At 44.8% G+C, this 19,061-nt stretch overlaps 1 protein-coding gene across 3 annotated transcripts in view; it reads right to left on the reverse strand.

Moving 5' to 3' along the window:
* Positions 1-19,061, reverse strand: part of gabbr1b (gamma-aminobutyric acid (GABA) B receptor, 1b) — a 248,522-nt gene that overhangs the window by 93,884 nt on the left and 135,577 nt on the right. For all 3 annotated transcript variants that reach the window (XM_070984005.1, XM_070984003.1, XM_070984004.1), the window contains one exon: positions 416-566. In XM_070984005.1, coding sequence (XP_070840106.1) covers positions 416-566 — 151 coding nt within the window. The remainder of the gene's footprint in view (positions 1-415; positions 567-19,061) is intronic.

Consider the following 19,061-nt stretch of genomic DNA (forward strand, 5'->3'; position numbering starts at 1 on the left):
GTCTTTGTTCCCGAAATTAGTTACAAAACTTCATACATCTAAATGTCAAAAAGTCATCACTTTCACAGGTGGATGAAGTCAGCAATGTCACATATTTCATACCTGAAAGGGCTTAAGTTAAAATTCACTCTCTTTTACCTGAAATTTTGCTCCACTATGGTCAATAGCTACTCTCTAGTTGTGTCGATTTCTTGTTTGGTGTTGGGCTGGTAGTGTACAATGCTTTTCAGAGCTGTTTCACAAGGTTGATTAGAGCAGAGTGTGTGGACCATCAAAACAAAACATGAGCCAAAATATGCTTAAACACTCCTTTGACCTCTGTGGAACTACACTTTTAGGTAATAATTTCCTGCGGCTTTTGTCACACACTGTGCATTGATCTTGATTGTCTTCTCGTAAAAGTAAACTTTTTTACCTGACATTGCTGTTGTAGATGTTAAAGGTGAGGCAGATAATTCCCAGCAGGATCCCCAACCCAGCACAGACAGACACAGACACAAAGAGCTTCTGGGACAGGTAGCGAAACTCCTCGATGACTACAGTCCGGTCTGCAGGGGGTCCGGTGCCTAGTAAAACACAGAGGAGATGATGAGCAGGATAAGGAGAGGGTAGGGAAAAGAAATGATGAATGAAAGAGTTCTGGGAAAACTTCTGAATAAGTAAAGCAGAAAAACTAATTGCATCCTCAGTGTTTGATCTGACCACTGGTCTAACTATTAGTGCAGTGTCTAGCTATGCCTCCATCACCACGTTTCATTAATGTTTGTAGTAAGTCACACACAGTCACTTCGTGATTGGCTCTATTAGCAAGGTTCAATTAATGTTCAGGTCACAACCAGGGACGGACTGACCATCTGGCATACCGGTCATTTGCCCGGTGGGCCCACGTGCTATTTGGGCTGACAGTCGGCCACTTTTTTTTATTTTATTTTAAATATTGGTCTGACCGGCCCATACAGACAGTTGATCAGCGGCCCCATTGACCCTTGGCTGGCCCGATTGACACTCGGCTGGCCCAATCACATCGTTAAACACCATTTAGCTTTGGCCCTGCGGCGTAATGCGTTCGGCAAAAAAAAAAAGTCAGTGCAAGAGATTGTTTGTAAACACTGACCGCCCCTCAACACACGCAGTTCTGCGGCCTATAGGTTATTTTCTTCACTGACCTGTGACAGGGCTCACCTGGCCCAATAATATCATGAAACAATTCCCCTCTTTTACGTCGGCAACGTAATGTGTTCGGATCTGCGAGAATGGAGAGAAAATGGAAAGGAGGTGCAGAGAAACTGTGAGAGAAAAAGAAGCTGGCTCTTCAAGCCAGCGCTGCCAAATGCGCAAAAAATTCTGCTATGTTTGCCACGGCAGGGCCTTCATCAACTCCCGTGGCCGATGACAGTGGTGGTGGTGGCGACATTGCACAGCGACATGCAGTCAAACCTGCGGTAAGATGGACTGCTTTCAGAACACTTGTAATGAGGGAAGCAACCCAACCCCTTGCCGATGAGCCCTGACAACGATAAAACATCAGTAACATATTTTTGGCTAATGTTCTATGGCCAGGTTAGTTTGCATTCTAGTTAGTTTATAATACCTGTATACGCAATTTTTTTTAAGACATTGTGTGTAGCCCTCTCCCTCATTCATGTGTCATCCTCCCTCTTAAGTTTTCAGTTTCTAAGCTACTATTTTTATCTTGAAGATTAACCAATAATTAAATCTCTCTCTCTTTTTCTCTCTCAAACATACACACACAGAGTTCAAAGTTCATTCAGGAGTTCAGCTACATTCATCCTTTTGGACTGGGTCACTTCACAATTTATTGAATACTAATCTTGAAAGAGTTAGCATCTGATCCATCATTTCTCATCTTTACTTTTTCTTTTTTCTTCCTCCCTGAAACACATAGGTACACCCAATGGTGGGCCAGTCTGGTCCAAAATGCCAGGGCCGATTTCTTGTCCCAGTCCGCCCCTGGTCACAACCAGTATTAACAGGTACACACACACAGCTCAGGACAGAGGAAAAAAACTAAGGCTTTTCACTTTTTGGCTCATTTAATTGACCTCTACTGCATTGTTCATGAGCCATTTCCCAATTTGTCAAAGCAGCATTGGTCTGCTAAATGTGATGAACAATGCTAAGTCAAATGAGGCTGCAGAGACCTGAGAAATGTACATTGATATGTTTTGCAGTTATGTGTAATATAAAATTACTGTTTGTGATATGAATCTCTCGATTGTTCCTGAAGAATTCATTCAAACACTTATCACTTACTGATGTCAAATGGGCAACTGCATGAAAGGCTTCAGGCAACTATTTCTACAAGCGAAGAAGATAATGAAGCATTACATTAATACTGAAGCTAGACCGCAATTAAAATGTAACAAAAATAACAGGAATCATTCCCTAATACGCTATTTAAGTGGGTAATTTGCAGCCCAATAAAGTTCATTGTAAATAGAGATATTACACAGGGTTTGAAATGATACATACGATAAATGGCCCCAATATAGAATATGAATATAGATACCTTAAATATTGTTTGCTGAATATAAACATTGTGTTTTCCAACTAATAAAGCCCAAATATAGTCACCTGCAGGAACCTACTTGACAAAAAAACAAAACAAAAAACAGACAGAAATAAAAAACCTTCTGCTTCAGTGTGTTAAACTTCTAATACTCAAGTACACTTCCATACTTACAGTGATTCTTATTGCTACCAAGACTAAGAAAGTTTAAAACCACCTCGCAGTCCCCATAATCCTGTCATAGTCTCTGTTTTGGCACCTGTGCTCTGAATAATCCTTACTCTCTTTCCCCCTCTGCTCAGCAGGCTCGGTGCAGGGAGGTGGGGCCACCGGTTAGGGGGCGAGGCTCACAAGTAGCTCATCGGCAATTAGCTGGCTTCTTATGCTTCACTCTCGCTCACTCCTGTGACTATTCTTCAGTCAAGCCGTGTCTCTCGTGTGCCTCGCTTATCTCCAGTGTGTGTGCTGTACTTATTATTGCTGTCTGCGAGTTTTGTCTACCGCATGTTTTCTGTTGCAAGCATGTGTAAGTCTTGCCTCTCCCTTTTGGAGTTTTTTCTGCTTTGTTCGTAGCACTTTGAGTTCCCCGTCGTGGTGATTTTTGTTGAACTTTGTTTTTAATAAAATGGTGATTCGTGACTCTGCATTTTTGGGTTCTGGCCTTGATTTCTCACACATTACAAATCTAATGTTTTGTATTACTTACTTTGGCCTTCACATCTTAGTGTGAAGACCAAAAGGGTAACATTTAGTTGTGTTTTAAAATGTATCACAATAAATGTGGACATAACTTTACACTTCCTGCTGCTCACAGCTCATAGTGCCTCTTGGAAAAATGACAGCAAATCACTCACACACATTGACATTTCCACTCAGTAGTTAAAGCACCAGGCATGATGTTCGCAAAAGGCAGAGCTGTTACAGAGACTCATCCGAAGGAATGTCACTCCTTCCATTAAATTTTAATTCTATTTACATCATGGGCTCTGCATGGCATAGGATGTGTGACAATAGGAGTGTGTGTGTGTGTGTGTGTGTGTGTGTGTGTGTGTGTGTGTGTGTGTGTGTGTGTCAGTGCTGCATACTTAGAAGTGCTTTTAGAGCATCTCAAGCTTAAGCAGTGACAGATGAGCCCCAAGCAATGCAGTGTAAGATCTGAGAGTCTTGGCATGTTTGTAGTATGTTGCCTTGGAGTCTTAAGGTCAGAATAGTAAAAAAAGCTTATTTTGCCTTACGAATGTGTTTCTATGGAGGCTGCTGGTTTGTATGCAGTTGGGGACGTTGTATGACATTCCAGAGTCTGATGCAGAGGATGACTTTGAGTATCTTACTTCAAAAGCTTAGTGTTTGTTATTCACACAGCAGCTATTTTTGATTAACACAGATTCATTTTCTAAGACATTGATATTGTGAATGGTTAAAAAAAAGTTAATTCAAAATCATTGGACAATTGAAAAGAAAGAACCTCATGTGTGGTGATTTGCGATACGTATGTGTTTTTGGTTTTCCGTGTAGTTGTGTGGGGCTTGTTTTTCATTTGTCCTCTTTTGGTAGATGTTTGGCGGGGTTTGGGAGCTGGCCCTGACACAGCTGGTCCCAATCACAATCCTGGATGGGATAAAGATGGCAAACAGAACTCGTCGCCAGATTATTTCCACCCCTCAGTGGTATAGTCGACTACCCTATGTGTTCTCTAGTGAAACTATCTAGCTATCTACCTCGCCACTCACTGAACATTCACTCCCACCAGTATCTGAAAGAACACTGTTGTGCGATAAATTGTTAACCAGTCATTTCGCATCTGAGTCTGCATTTGAGTCCTAATTACCACCACTGAACATAACACCCATGATCACTAAAACCATGTTTCTTTTGGTATAAATGTGTAAGGAGACCCTGCAAGGAATTTGCTTGTCTGTGTTGAGATGTGTTGCCTGAGTGGCTGTTTAGTTTTCCCTGTATATAGGTCTTTGCGCTCTTTGGACTCCTCACTGCACATGGCCGCAAATACAACATTGCTCTTGAGATGTTTGGGATTGGGTTTTGATAAATGTACACTGTGGATCATCACATTTCAATGCTTGTTTGATATGATTATGTTCCTCTTCTCTAGCCTCAGAAGTTATGGATACAGTGTCAGCCTGATGTTGTCGGTATGGATGACTCTTGAAACTCTTGACTCCACTTGAAACTTTGCCTCTTTCTTCACCTTGTCCAAAATTGGGAGTTGGTTCCCACTCATCTCCCCCTTAGTGAACTTGTTCAGCCTATTTCCTGGCTCTTGATTTTTACCCAGGTGTCATCCACAAACTACATACCAGGGGCCACATAACATCATATGACACCATTCTCTTATCTGTTTGCAGCAAGAGTGGGTAACAGAATTTACTTTGCATCAAATTCATCTTGGAGCATCACGAATAGAAAAGGAAAAATGATAGCCAATTAATTCGGTCTCAATCTGGACGTGACGTATAGACCACCCATATACCCAATATACTAATAGACTGTAAGACATGGACATAGTCTGTGTGCCGTCACCCATAGGTTTCTGAATGCCATCTTTGCACTGCATCACTCCACCAAACTCCCAGCTAAGCTAAAAATGGGTAAAGAGAATGGGTGGAGCTGTAGGGGGGAAATTATCTATAGTCAACAAAACAGTTTTTTATACCAGGATGTATACATGTTAATTTCTGCTGTAAATTTTAATATGGGGGTCAATGGGGATTGACTCACTTTTGAAGCCTGCCTATGGTGGCCATTCGAGGAACTGCAGTTTCTGGCACTTAATGTAGGCTTCATTATTCAGCTTCCAAGGTTGCCACTAGATAATACCTCATACACATAAACCACAAACCATGTAAACGACTTGTTTATAAATGAAAGGTTTATTGAACTGATGAATACAGATAATGATAATGAAGCAATGAGGACCATTTTTGTATTCTGTTCCAGTGACTACCTTGTAGTCGCCTTGTACCTTGGCAAGATGGATTAGTTTGTGAGGAGACCACCACATGGATGAAAACATTAACTTTAACTGTACAATATTGATATGTTTTATTGAGCATCAACAATACAAAGTGTCCACAGAGTGAAGACACATGAAAAACATGAAATTGTGCTCACATTTACTTTTATCAATGCACCCTCCCTATCTCCTTCTTGAGACCCCAGCCCTGACACCACCTGTCTCCAGGTGACAAACACAATACAGAAGTGGAAAAAACACAAAACATGATGTGAAAGGAAAGAAAAACAAAACAAAACAAAACAAAACAAAACAAAACAAAACAAAACAAAACAAAAACCCCAAAACATGTGTCCAGTGAAACTATGATGGAAAGCAAGGGGTTCCAAATTTTATCAAAATTCCTCATGGAGCCTCTGAAAGAAAACCTTAGCCTCTCTAACTTTAGATTATATAGAACTTCCTTAATCCATCTGTCATAGGACAGTTCAGCATAATCAAGCGTCTGGCCAGCAAGGTACAGAAGGCCTTAGAATGTTATGCTTCAGCTGACAGAATGTTGCCATGTGGGATACCAGAAAGGGCAGAAAGAGGATTTGGGTCTACCACACAACTGTAAGCCACGTGAAGAGTGTCAAACATTTTAGACCAAAAGTCTGCTAATTTTGGACATGACCAAAACATGTCAATGAGGACTGCAGGAGACTGGTATGAGGGGCCGTACAAGCCATAATTCATTCTGGTCCTCTCATACACATATATTCGCCTCTCACAAACATATATTTTCTCTCTCACACGCATACATTCTCCTTTTACACACATATATTCTCCTTACACACACATACATTCTCCTTTCACATACATATATTGTCACTCTTGCACACACATATATTCTCCTTGCACACACATACATTCTCCTTGAACACACACACATTCTCCTTTCACATACATATATTGTCACTCTTACACACACATATATTCTCCTTACACACACATACATTCTCCTTTCACATACATATATTGTCACTCTCACACACACATAAATTCTCCTTACACACACATACATTCTCCTTTCACATACATATATTGTCACTCTCACACACACATAAATTCTCCTTACACACACATACATTCTCCTTTCACATACATATATTGTCACTCTCACACACACATAAATTCTCCTTACACACACATACATTCTCCTTTCACATACATATATTGTCACTCTCACACACACATAAATTCTCCTTACACACACATACATTCTCCTTTCACATACATATATTGTCACTCTCACACACACATAAATTCTCCTTACACACACATACATTCTCCTTTCACATACATATATTGTCACTCTCACACACACATAAATTCTCCTTACACACACATACATTCTCCTTTCACATACATATATTGTCACTCTCACACACACATAAATTCTCCTTACACACACATACATTCTCCTTTCACATACATATATTTTCATTTTCACGCAGACACAACTTCTCCTTTCACGTGCATATATTGTCACTCTTGCACGAACATACATTCTCCTAAATAAATAGGCATATATGTATATGTACAAATAAAATATATGCATGTGAGAGAAGAATACATGTATGTGTGAGAAGAATACATGTATGTGTGAGAGAGTATAGTGGAAAAGGAAGTCAGTATAGTGGAAAAGGAAGTCCATCATTTATTGCGCGGTGATTGGCTGAGAAGCTCAAGCGGGCGGGTCACGTTTAGGTCACAATCAGCATGGAAGGTGGAGAGGAGTCTCGAGCAGTGCAACAAGCCATTGGGGTTTTAAGAAATATTTTATCATCCCCAGAAACGATCGCATCCATATCCTCGTTGCTTGGGTGACAGGTGACAGGTTCATCTGCACCAAACTTTACTCACAGCATGGTGGAAAGTGAGATGAGAGAGATTTTCAGACCTGCGAACTTCCAAGTCGCTTCAGCAGGACAAGCAGCTAACGCTAATGCTAACTATGCACAAGGCCAAACTGGAGGATTAAGGCAGCAGTCTTTGCGATATCAGACTCGGACACACTTCGGCAACTGGAACTCCCGTCCAAGAAAAAGGTGAGTACAACGTACTGAAAATTTAACTGCAAGTTGTCAGTCTAACTAATGCAGGCGGAAGGACTAGCATGCAAGCTAGGCTTGTCACTACTAAGGAGGAGATCAGCAGCAAAACCTGTTTTAGTCATATAACTAAATAACGGCAAACCTAATAAATCAATCTTAATGCAGGGTGACCGCGGGTCCTTAAAAAGTCTTCAATAATTTTTTTTTTTTTTTTAACAAATTAAAGTCCTTAAAAAGTATTAAATTGTCTTCAATTCAGATCAGACAGATTTTGCATTGCAACTTACATTTTGTCTTAGTGCAAGCTATGATCACTAAACTAGTTGGACCTGAAACATATTTGCATTGTTATCTACTTAAGAGTCTAAACATACTGGGCTCTATTTTCGTCCCCGCCACTGGTGGGGCGCAGGGTGCGCACCCCGCGCAGTGGTATTTTTGTACAGTGCAGGCCGGCGCGCAGCCCACTTGGTATTTTGGTAAACCAAGGCACACAGAGGCACGCCAGGATGGGCATTGTGGCGCAGTAGGGGGAGGTGTCTGCATAATCAGCCGGCGGATTTGGATTTTCGGTCCATTTCGGTCTGCGCTGCCGGTGTAAAAGTGCACTGAAAGCTTGCCACCCCAGTCCTGGTCAACTCTGCAGCGCATCGCTGGGCAAGTGGCTTTTCGTAAACTGGCGGAGTCATGCGCCCATGTCGCCAATACCTCACAGGCAGGTTTCCACAGTGTCTTGCATTTCACTACGATCAATAATTAGCAACAGCCACGATTCAATGCAACTATCTGAGTCAGCACATACAATCAGACCTAAATTTATATATTTTGATTAGTATCTCATCTGACCACATCGCAAGCGCATTCGGCACGCGTAATGGTCACTCAGCCTGACCTGACACGCATAATGATCACTCAAACTGACCAGACATCCCTGTTTCACCGAGGTGAAACGTATGTGCCAATTTCCCCGGGTCGGCACATGACTCGTTCATCCTGGCGAATTCTAGCATCCCTACAGTCTTTCGGGGGACACCCGTCTGTATGGGTGGCTGCTAGGTGATAACGGCTATCCACTGAAAACGTGGTTGATGACGCCATATATCACATCTTCAACAAGAAGGCAGCGTGGTTTCAACTGTGTTTTCAGCAGTGCTCAGTCAGTCATCGAACGCACATTTGGGGTTCTCAAAATGCGTTTTAGATGTCTGGACCGGACAGGTGGTTCATTAACATTCAGCCCTCAGAGTGTCGGTGCATTCTTCGTGGCACGTTCAGTTCAGTTCAGTTCAGTTCAACATACAAGGGACAGTCAAGGCAATCAAAACAATGCCGAAAACAAACACAACCACAACAACCATGCATAAAATAGATAAGATCAAGCTGTCCATAGAAAAATAAATCTATAAAGGAATAAAAACAATACTAATAGTTGAGTCTCAGGACCATATGGAGTGCTTGTAGACAGTGCAGACAATTTGAATTCATCAAGACTCAGTGCAAATTAAGAACATTCATTGCACTTGGAATAAAAAAAAATTAAACCTATTGCTTCTAACCCTGGGGAACCTATATCGCCAGCCAGAAGGAAGAAGAACAAGTTCTCCTAAAAGTGGATGGTCAGTGCTGGTCAAGATCGACTGTGCCTTCCTATAGACTTGTCGGTTGTAGATGTCCATCCATCCATTATCTATACTGCCTATCTGCCTTTGGGTAGCACGGTGGCACAAGTGGTAACACTGTCGCCTCACAGCTAGAAGGTCCCCGGTTCGAATCCCACTGTGGGTGCTGGTGGCGTGTCCTCCACCATGTCTTCAGTGCCTGCTGCTCGAGGAAAAAAGGGGGCCTTTCTATGTGGAGTTTGCATGTTCTCCCCGTGTTCACCCGGGGTTTCCTCCTTAATTACCCCCACTAAAAACATGCAAGAAGATCACTGCCTGGTGACGACGGTGACGAAAAAGGATGGGTCCCTGGGCGCGGGCACCAGCATCGGCTGGCAGCCCACCGCTCCTGGTCTGCCGCGGAGGAACGACGGACCGAGGATGGGTCAAACGCGGAAAAATAATTTCACATAAAGCATGGCGTGTGTACAGTCCCCTCCTCCCTGTAGCATGTGTGTGCTATGAATAAAGTATAAATCTTATCTTATCTTATCCCTTTCGGGGTTGCAGGGCGCTGGAGCCTATCCCGGCTACAATGGGCGAGAGGCGGGGTACACCGCCAATCGCCAGCTGATTGCAGGGCCACATGCAAGGAGCATGTTTTTGGTCTGTGGGAGGAAGCCGGAGTACCTGGAGAGAACCCACGCATGCACGGGAAGACCATGCAAACTTCACACAGAAAGGCCCCACCTGACTTGGGAATCGAACCGGCAACCTTCTTGCTGTGAGGACAGCACTACCTGCTGCGCCACCGTGCAGCCCCGATTGTAGATGTCTGACAGAGAAAGCTGCTGTGTGCCAATTATCTTGCAGGCATTTTTTGTTCTGCACAGTGAGGTTTCTGTACCAGCTAATAATACAGAATGTTAAAACAGACTCAATAAAAGATTTGTAAAATAAAACCATCAGCGTCTTGTCCACATTAAAAGTCTGCGCAGAAAATAAAGTCTCTTCAGGCACTTTTTGCAGATTGCAGACGTGTTGAGGTCATGATTCAAGTTTTTATCAATGACTGTACCCAGGTATTTATAGTGCTCTACTGTCTCTACTTGTGAGCCCTTAATGATGGTTGGGAGAGTAGAGGGAGAGTTTTTCCTGAAGTCAATGGCCATGTCTTTAGTTTTTAGGACATTTAGCTTCAGAAAATGGTCGTCGCACCACTCTACAAAGTCTTCCAAGACCCGACCATGATCGACCTCTCCTTCCTAGAGCAGGCTGATGAAGACTGTATCGTCTGCAATTTTCAGAAGCTGCCTGTCAGTGTATTTGCTCTTGCAATCATTTGTATAAAGAATATACAATAAAGGAGACAGGACACACCCCTGTGGTGAGCCTGTGGATGACAGCCGCTTCTGGGAGAAAACATCATTAACCCTTACTACCTGCGGCCTACAAGTTAAAAAATCCAGCACCCCTTTCACCAGTCCAGCATCAAGATTAAAATCTGACAATAATTTGTTGACTAAAATATGTGGCTGGATTGTATTAAAAGCTGAAGAAAAAATCTAGAAATAAAAGCCTAGCATGTGTTTTTGTACCCTCAAGATGCTTGTACAGGTAATAAAACAGAGTGATGGTTGCATCATCTAGCCCTCTGCTGGCCCGATGAGCAAATTCCATTGGGTCAAGCTGGTTCTGAACCTTTTCCATAAGAATTTGTATGACCAGCTGCTCAAAAGTCTTCATCACTATTGAAGTCAAGGCCACAGGCCTCAGATCACTAAGCTCCTTTGGAGACTTGATTTTAGCCACCGGGACTACAATAGACTCCTTCCATGGCACTGGAACCTTATGCTGGGAGAGTGGCAGAATGAATGTCACATAATTGATCTGCACAGACTTTTAGCAGTTTGCCAGTGATCATATCAGGCCCAGGGCTCTTTCTAACATTACATTTGGAAAACATGTGTTTAACAGAGATGGCACTTATCGTAAGCTGCGGGTTGATGGTAATCTCATTTAAGGAATCAAAGATATCACAATGATCTTTAGTAAAATCATGTTCATCATTAAAACGAAGTAAAAATCATTCAAAGCATTTGCAAGTTCTGAATTTGAGTCGAAACCATCTATCGTGACTGACCCGAAATTCTTCTTCTGATCTTGGCCTGTCATGGCCTTCATACCATCCCATACAGCCCTCAGGTTGTTACTGTGAAACTTCCCCTCTATTTTGCTTTTATTGTAGTTTTGCCCTCTTAATTTCATATCTGACTTCTTTTTTGGCTTCAGCCTTATCTTTGCCGTCACCATGGAGAAAAGCATAATGTTTCCTATGCAGTGCATCCTTTACTGTTTTGTTCAGCCAGGGTTTGTTATTCGGAAACACCTTGACCTGTTTAGTAGGGATGATTAAGTTTTTCAAATGGAGAGTATAGGATGATATCACCTCAGTCATTTCATCAAGAGTTGAAGAAGAGTGCTTGAAAACATCCCATCCATGCACTTGAGGGTTCCCCTTAGTTCCTCAGTAGCATCCTAAGTCCACATCTCCACCTCTTTAGTGGCAATTTTCCCTCTCCTTAGCAGTGTCTTGTAGGTTGGGAGAAGGAGGATAATGTTATGGTCAGAAGAGCCAAGAGGGGGCAGAGCTATGGACTTGTAGGCACCCTTTACTGTACCATAGCATAAGTCAATAGTTTTGTCAAGTCTGGTAGGGCAAGAGACATACTGATAAAAAGTGTTCATCGATTTCAGATTTTGCATTCACTTTGGGATGTATGTATGTATGCAACAGTAAGAAATATTTGGGGAAATTCACGGGGGAGGTAATGGGGCCGCAGGGACACAGACAATAGCTCTATGTCTTCGGTACACACTGTCTCTCTGACAGCTGTTCTTGCACCACCGATGATGACGTAGAGGCAGACCCCGCCCCCTTGGGATTTCCCTGTGATAACAGCATCCCTGTCAAGCCTCACTGGCACTCCAAAGCCGGTGAGAGTTAGGTTGGTGCTCAGATCCTCAGGAGTGAGCCATGTTTCTGTGAAAGCCATGACACATGCGTCCCTAAATTTCTCCAGATGAGTGATGCTGGCTTGGATCTCGTCCATCTTATTCCTTATGGACTGAGCATTGCAGAGTAACATCGAGGGGAGGGGTATACGGCGGAGTGTCAGCCGCTTCAGTCTCTGCCTGACGCCGCCCCGACATCCTCGTTTCTGCACTTTATATCTCTTTTCTCCCCATGTAGTCTTATTAAAGTTCTCATGTTGGCGGAAGATTTCCGCAAAAGAATGATCTCCCCCGTGGCCAAGTCCGAATGGGTATGTGGCTGCTGTTGATCCCTTAGATTCAGTAAAAATCCCAGAGAGTACTGAATCCTGCCTGTGTGCGGGTGGCATGGTTCAACCAGACTCTGAGCCACAACAAACAAAGTCCATGCGTCGATCAAAATTAGTAAAAATGATCAGTGAACAAGCGTAGATCCTACCCCAATTATAGGTTATTCGCAAACGGCACTCAGTAACACTCAAACTCTCAACATCCATACGGACTGCAACTACATGTCGCTACTCGCACAGCGCCATCATTCTGCCCACCATGTTGCATTTTACGCAACATGGCTGTACGACATGGATGTCACTATGAACTCACGGAAGACACATTAAGGGACTTAAGACAGAGAGAGGCCGAACTGCATGTGCCATGTCAACTGGGAGAGCAGCAGAGTGCATGGCAGAGGAGGGAGCGCCTCGCCGCCCAGCTTTGTCATTAAGTGAGTATTTGTGGTTACATCAGTTCAAAAAACATCTGACCATCAATAACTTTCCACACTAAACAGATTTCGCGAGGCTGTAGATACGGCCACTGCGAGTGTGGACCTCCCGGACCAGAACGTCTCCTCCTGGGAGAAGTTTGGGTGTCGGACACTTTCCTGCGCAGGCTCAGTCATCCTCGAAACTTGCCATGCGCCTTGCCAGCAGCGTTTTTAAAGGTGAGACGAGGAGTTGGTGTGATTGGTGAAGATTGGACTCGGCTGTGTCAAACCCACTCCACGCCTTTTCCCCTCCCTCCTTCCGAGTTGCGCCGCTGGGTGGGACTGAGATGAGAAGGGGGAGGAGTTGCACCGGCAGCACAGTGCACGAAAATGTATGTATTAACAATTTATGTTAGTTCAATTTCTAATGTTCCTGTCTCCCTTCCTTTTCCCCATTGTGTCTGTTGTGAGGTCGCTTGTTGTTCCCATACGATTGTTCCTACAAGCCACCGTAGCGAGCGACGGCGCTAGGTAATGACGTCACAAGAGTTCGTAGGGCGTACGACTGTACTCTCAATGCAATCGACCAAATTTTCTCGACAAAGAGACTGGGTCAAGGTGAGCCCTCCTGCCCTGACGGAACGTTTGCAGCAGGATACACGATGGACTCCTGGGAGAGGTGGAGGATCATGTGCCTGTCGATCCTTTCTGTTGAGGATGTTGAAGATGTCTACACATTTGGATTTATGATAACAGGCTTTCTGCTGTCTGGAGTTAGCAGCTTCCTGATTTATCGCAAAGTTCGGAAGTTGATGGCAGAACACTTGGCTACCGAGAGGCTGCCCATCATGGTTGAGGGAATGTGCAGGGCTGTCAACACTTGGACTCATGCAATAAGTGAGATCGGCCGCTAACTGGATGCGATTCTTGATCAAAATCGCTAGCTGGATGCGAATTCTGAACTCCTTCACAGGGTGGATTCCAACTTGGAGAAGTTGTCAGCTCAGCTTGGATCAAACTGACCACCAAATTTGGATATATTTGAATTACAGCCACCGGGAGACTCAGAAAGACTCAAGGCAGACGAAAATTGCAGTGTTGGCCTAACCCAAACAAATTGCTATCTTCATTGGCTCCCCGAGATAACTGGCCTTCTCAAGGTTGGCATCTCTCCACTCTCCTGGATGTTATGCAGACAGGACGCTCTGGCCCTATTTCCTCCCCCAAACATCCTCTACTCTCGTGAACTTTGTTTCTGGATCAGAACTCTCCGAGGTCGTCTCCATGGCTACGGCTGTGTCTTCGTCATCAGTCATCAGACGGAAGAGACAATGGGTTGGGACTGAGCAGAGATGATGTACATGGGCTTACTCATACACACACACGAAGAGACATATAACACACACCCCCCCCCAAACTCAACACCTTCGTGCCTCCCTCCCCCCTCCCTTCCTGTCGTAGTATATCATGGAGGGTTGCTGCGAGGCGCCGTAATGTGGCTGCATGCATGCCCCCTCTGTGTCTGTACTGCGAAACCTCCCACCCCCCAAAAACCCTCACCCGCTGAGGTGTTTTTTTCCTAATCCCACACTTTGCCCCCCCACCCGACACACACACACACAAACACACATACATACACACACAGGAGTCTAGTTTGGGATTTGCTTTTTTTGCCTCTTCCTCCCTCTCCCTTCTCCTCTCCCTTCTCCTTTTTCTTATCTAAGTAAACGGGGCGCTGATCGCTGGATTGTGCAGACCCACAGTTCTCCTGTTCCTGTACTCCCCATGTTATGTCACTGTTTTTTTCATGTTTCTTGGACGGGATGTAACTGAAATGAAATTTCCCCTCCGGGGGACTAATAAAGGCTTTCTGATTCACTTTGCTCAAGGGCCTAGAGGGAGCCGTTGTTGTGATGGACGACATCCTGGTTTATGGGGCTGACAGGAAGGAACACGATAAACACTTGGACGTAGTGATTCACACAATTAGAGCTTCAGGCCTCAAGCTCAACAGAGCAAAGTGCCACTTCAGGCAGACTGAGCTACAGTTCTTCGGACACATAATCAGTGCAGACTGTGTGAAACCAGACATCAGCAAGGTGGATGCTATCACCAAACTGCCTGCTCCTACAAACGTGGAGCAGCTTCGCCAGGTGCTGGGACTCATAAATTATGTGGGCAAATTTCTTCCTGGTCTGTCCACCATGCTGCACCCACTCACAAGCCTGCTCAGGAAAGAGACTGTGTGGTTTTGGGGTGAGCCACAGGAGCAAGCATTTAACAAGGCTACACTCGTGGCAGCACCGGCATTGTGTTACTACGACGCAGGCCGGCCAACGGTCGTCAGCGCGGATGCCAGCAGCTATGGCCTGGCTGCGGCCCTGCTGCAGGACCACAAGGAGGATTTGCGAGCTGTTGCCTTCTGCTCTCGAACCCTCACAGATGCAGAGAAAAGATACTCCCAGATTGAGAAGGAGTGCTTAGCATGTGTGTGGGCCTGTGAGCGTTTTGCCCGTTACATCTAGGGTATGGGCAGAGTCCGTCTTCAAACAGACCACAAGCCGTTGGTGCCGTTAATTAACTCCTACGACCTGGACAAAACTCCATTGAGGTGTCAGAGGCTGCTCATGCGCCTAATGCGGTTTAACGTTGTCGCAGAGCACGTCCCAGGGAAACAGCTGGCGGTGGCAGACGCACTCTCGAGGCACCCTCTGGCTGGAGACCACAAGCCAGACACCGATGACCAGGTCAGAGCATAAGTGAACACTGTTGTGGCTAGTAAGCCAATCAAACCACCCATGATGGAGGAAATCCGTAGGGCCACACAGAACGATGCAGTGCTGAAAAAAGTGATCACATTCATCAGGAAAGGCTGGCCACAAAGAGTGGCAGAGCTCTCACCCTTGCAAGGATTTCACACAGCCAGAGCTCACTTTTCGGAATCAGACGGCCTAATACTGTACCATGATCACATTGTCATCCCCACAGCACTCAGATCCAATGTGTTAAACCAGTTGCATGAAGGTCACCAAGTGTCGTGAACGAGCCCGGTTAACAGTCTGGTAGCCTGGCATCGGGGCCCACATCACCAAGAAAGTGAAGTCATGTGACTTCTGTGCAGAACACACAGAGACGTGAACCACTGGTAGCGACTCCGCTGCCTGGAGGCCTGTGGCAAAGGATTGCAGCTGACCTGTGCGCTCTGGAGGGTAAGAACTACCTCATTGTAGTGGACTATTTTTCACGAGACATTGAAATCGCTCTTCTCACAGCTACTACAAGCGGACAAGTAATTGGCAAACTCAAAAACATGTTTGTGAGGTGGGGAATCCCATTAGAGCTAGTTAGTGACAATGCCACTCAGTTCACATCAGCTAAGTTTCAGGAGTTCAAACAGAGCTATGGTTTCACCCATACAACCTCCAGTCTCCATTGCCCTCAAGGCAATGGGGCAGCTGAGAGAGCTGTCCAAACAGGTAAACACATTCTTAAACAGCCGGACCCCTGCCTAGCTTTAATGAGTTATCGCTCTACACCCATCACTGCAACCGGAGCGAGTCCCGCTCAGTTGATGACTGGACGACAGATTCGCACAACAGTCCCTGTGTTGGGGAAACTATTGAAGCCAAAGCCAGCCAACTGGGACCTTGTCTACCAGAAAGACGCCGCAGCTAAGGAAGCCTACAGGTACTTTTACAACCGCAGACATTCAGTCCGTCCTCTCCCTGAGCTGCATCCGGGTCAAAACGTCAGAGTGAAGCTTGACGAGGAAAAAGGATGGAGGACACTGGCTACAGTCATCAGTAGGTCTCAGGAGCCGAGATCCTATGTGGTGGAAATGGACAACGGCATTGTGACTCGTTGCAAAAGACGGCATCTTCAAGCTGTCCCGGAGAGCGCCAGTCCTGTGGCACATCAGCAGGGTTCTGCCCCTGTCCCTCAACAGGACTGCAGTTGACCGATGATGGTGGCAGTGGCTCCACACGACCTGCCGCAGAGTCCGCCATCATCAGGGTCGACACAGCGGTCTCCTCTCCGGTCCACCACTCCCCAGAGACTGACCTCAAGGGGCCGAGAGGTCAAATTGCCCCTCAGATTTAGAGGCTGATAGAGACATTGACTCTGAAGTTCTCTCAAAACCCTGTGTAGTGTTCGTTTTCAGTTAACCAGACAGAGAGACTTTCCTCTTCCATAAGGGCAGAATAATCCCTTTTCAGGACTGAGGGTCGTCTACCCCGATGATGTCCGGTGTTCAGCGGGAAGAGAGTGTGTGACTGTTCTCGAAAGAAAAAAAGAGAAAAAAAAAGTTATGTTGAACGTTTGATGTGAATTGAACCAGATCTGTTTTGCATTATGCACCGTTTTTTATTTACAGTGTTGTAGTTACCCATGTTGTCTGCCCAATAAGGAGTAAGTCGGATGTAAGAGGGAGACAGAATACATTTAATACAATACAATATTAATTTCTGTGCTTATTTAAGATATGTATTTTTCCTCTAAAAGAGGGCAGATGTTGTGAGGTCGCTTGTTGTTCCCATATGATTGTTCCTACAAGCCACCATAGCGAGCAACGGCGCTAGGTAATGACGTCACAAGAGTTCGTAAGGCGTACGACTGTTAGCTTGTCGTGATGTTAGCTGTGCTGTACGGATGTACTGATTGAGTACCCGTGTAATAAAGCTGGATAAAACGGAAATCCAGAATCCATCATTCTTCGCATGACAGTGTCCCTGTATTTTCCTCTCGTTTGTCTCTCCCTGCCTGTCACGTCAGAGTCTGTGTCGCTGCAGGGTGTGGCCAACATGTTTGGCCCAGCCTCCTCTCCTCCTGAGCACAACTGCGCTCAATCAAGCAATTAATATTAACCTGCCACATTTAGTTCAAAGCCTCACAGAGCCGCATTTCTGTCACCGTAAAATATCATAACATAATTAGGGATACACCAATGCCGCTACTGTGCTCATGTACTGGTACATGACTTGCATACAGAAGCCTCTTGTTAGATGAGCAGGTAGGAGGAGGAGCAATGTAAGCATTTTGGAAATATTTTAAGAAGCAGAGGGACAATCCCTTTTATTTGTCACACATTTTTACCGACACGCTGAATACGCCATGCAAATTGGTGAAATTTGTCTTCTGCTTTTAACCCATCCTGGTCATCTTTCCTCCGCGGCAGACCAGGAGCGGTGGTCTGCCATCCAACCGGTGCCATCCAACCCATTTTCCTTCGTCACCATTGGTCAGGTAGTGATCTTTTTGCATGTTTTTGGTGGGGTTTTTTTAAGGAGGAAACCCCAGGTGAACATGGGGAGAATATACAAACTCCACACAGAAAGGCCCCTTTCCTCAAGCAGCAGGCACCGAGGGCATGGTGAAGGACACGCCCACGGCACCCACAGCAAGATTCAATCCCGGGACCTTCTAGCTGTGAGGCGACAGTGTTACCACTTGTGCCACCGTGCCACAAGTGATTAAGACAAGTGATGATGACAAAAGTAGAGTAGACTGCAAACTATGCTCTGTAAAGAGGAAAGGTGAAAAGTAGCTCCTTTAACAAAGAAATTTGAGAAAACATCTCAAGAATCACAACAACCCAGACTTCAAGGAGTGTGCTAATGTTAGCAGTGGGAAACAGCAACAATCCACTTTGCGGCAAATGCTGGAATGAGAGGAAATGTTCATAGACACAAATAATAGAAGCTACTACCAAGTACATTGCTCTTGATGACCAGCCATGAGAAGTTGTAGATAATACAGAATTTCAGCATCTTCTCAGTGTACTGTCATCAAAGAATGACATTCCCAGCCATCACCACATCACAGACAGATTATTATCAAACAGTCAGTCATTGGGCAGAAGCAGGCTCTGGGAATATTTGGGTCCAAATATGAACTCCCTCCCAGAAAATCTCACTGCTCACCAGTGGACACTTCTGGAAAAGATCTATTGTGGCTCCATTTGAGGTGTCAACTGGAAAAGTGAGCTCCTCTGATGCTTTTGCATCAGATGTGACTTTTGCTGTGACTGTCCTTCAGAGACTTTTGACCAAGGAAACAGATGGGACCATCAAGAGTCGTTCACTGACATGAAAAAAAAACA

This window comes from Chaetodon trifascialis, chromosome 17 (genome assembly GCF_039877785.1).
Source record: "Chaetodon trifascialis isolate fChaTrf1 chromosome 17, fChaTrf1.hap1, whole genome shotgun sequence".
NCBI classification, from domain to species: Eukaryota; Metazoa; Chordata; class Actinopteri; order Chaetodontiformes; family Chaetodontidae; genus Chaetodon; species Chaetodon trifascialis.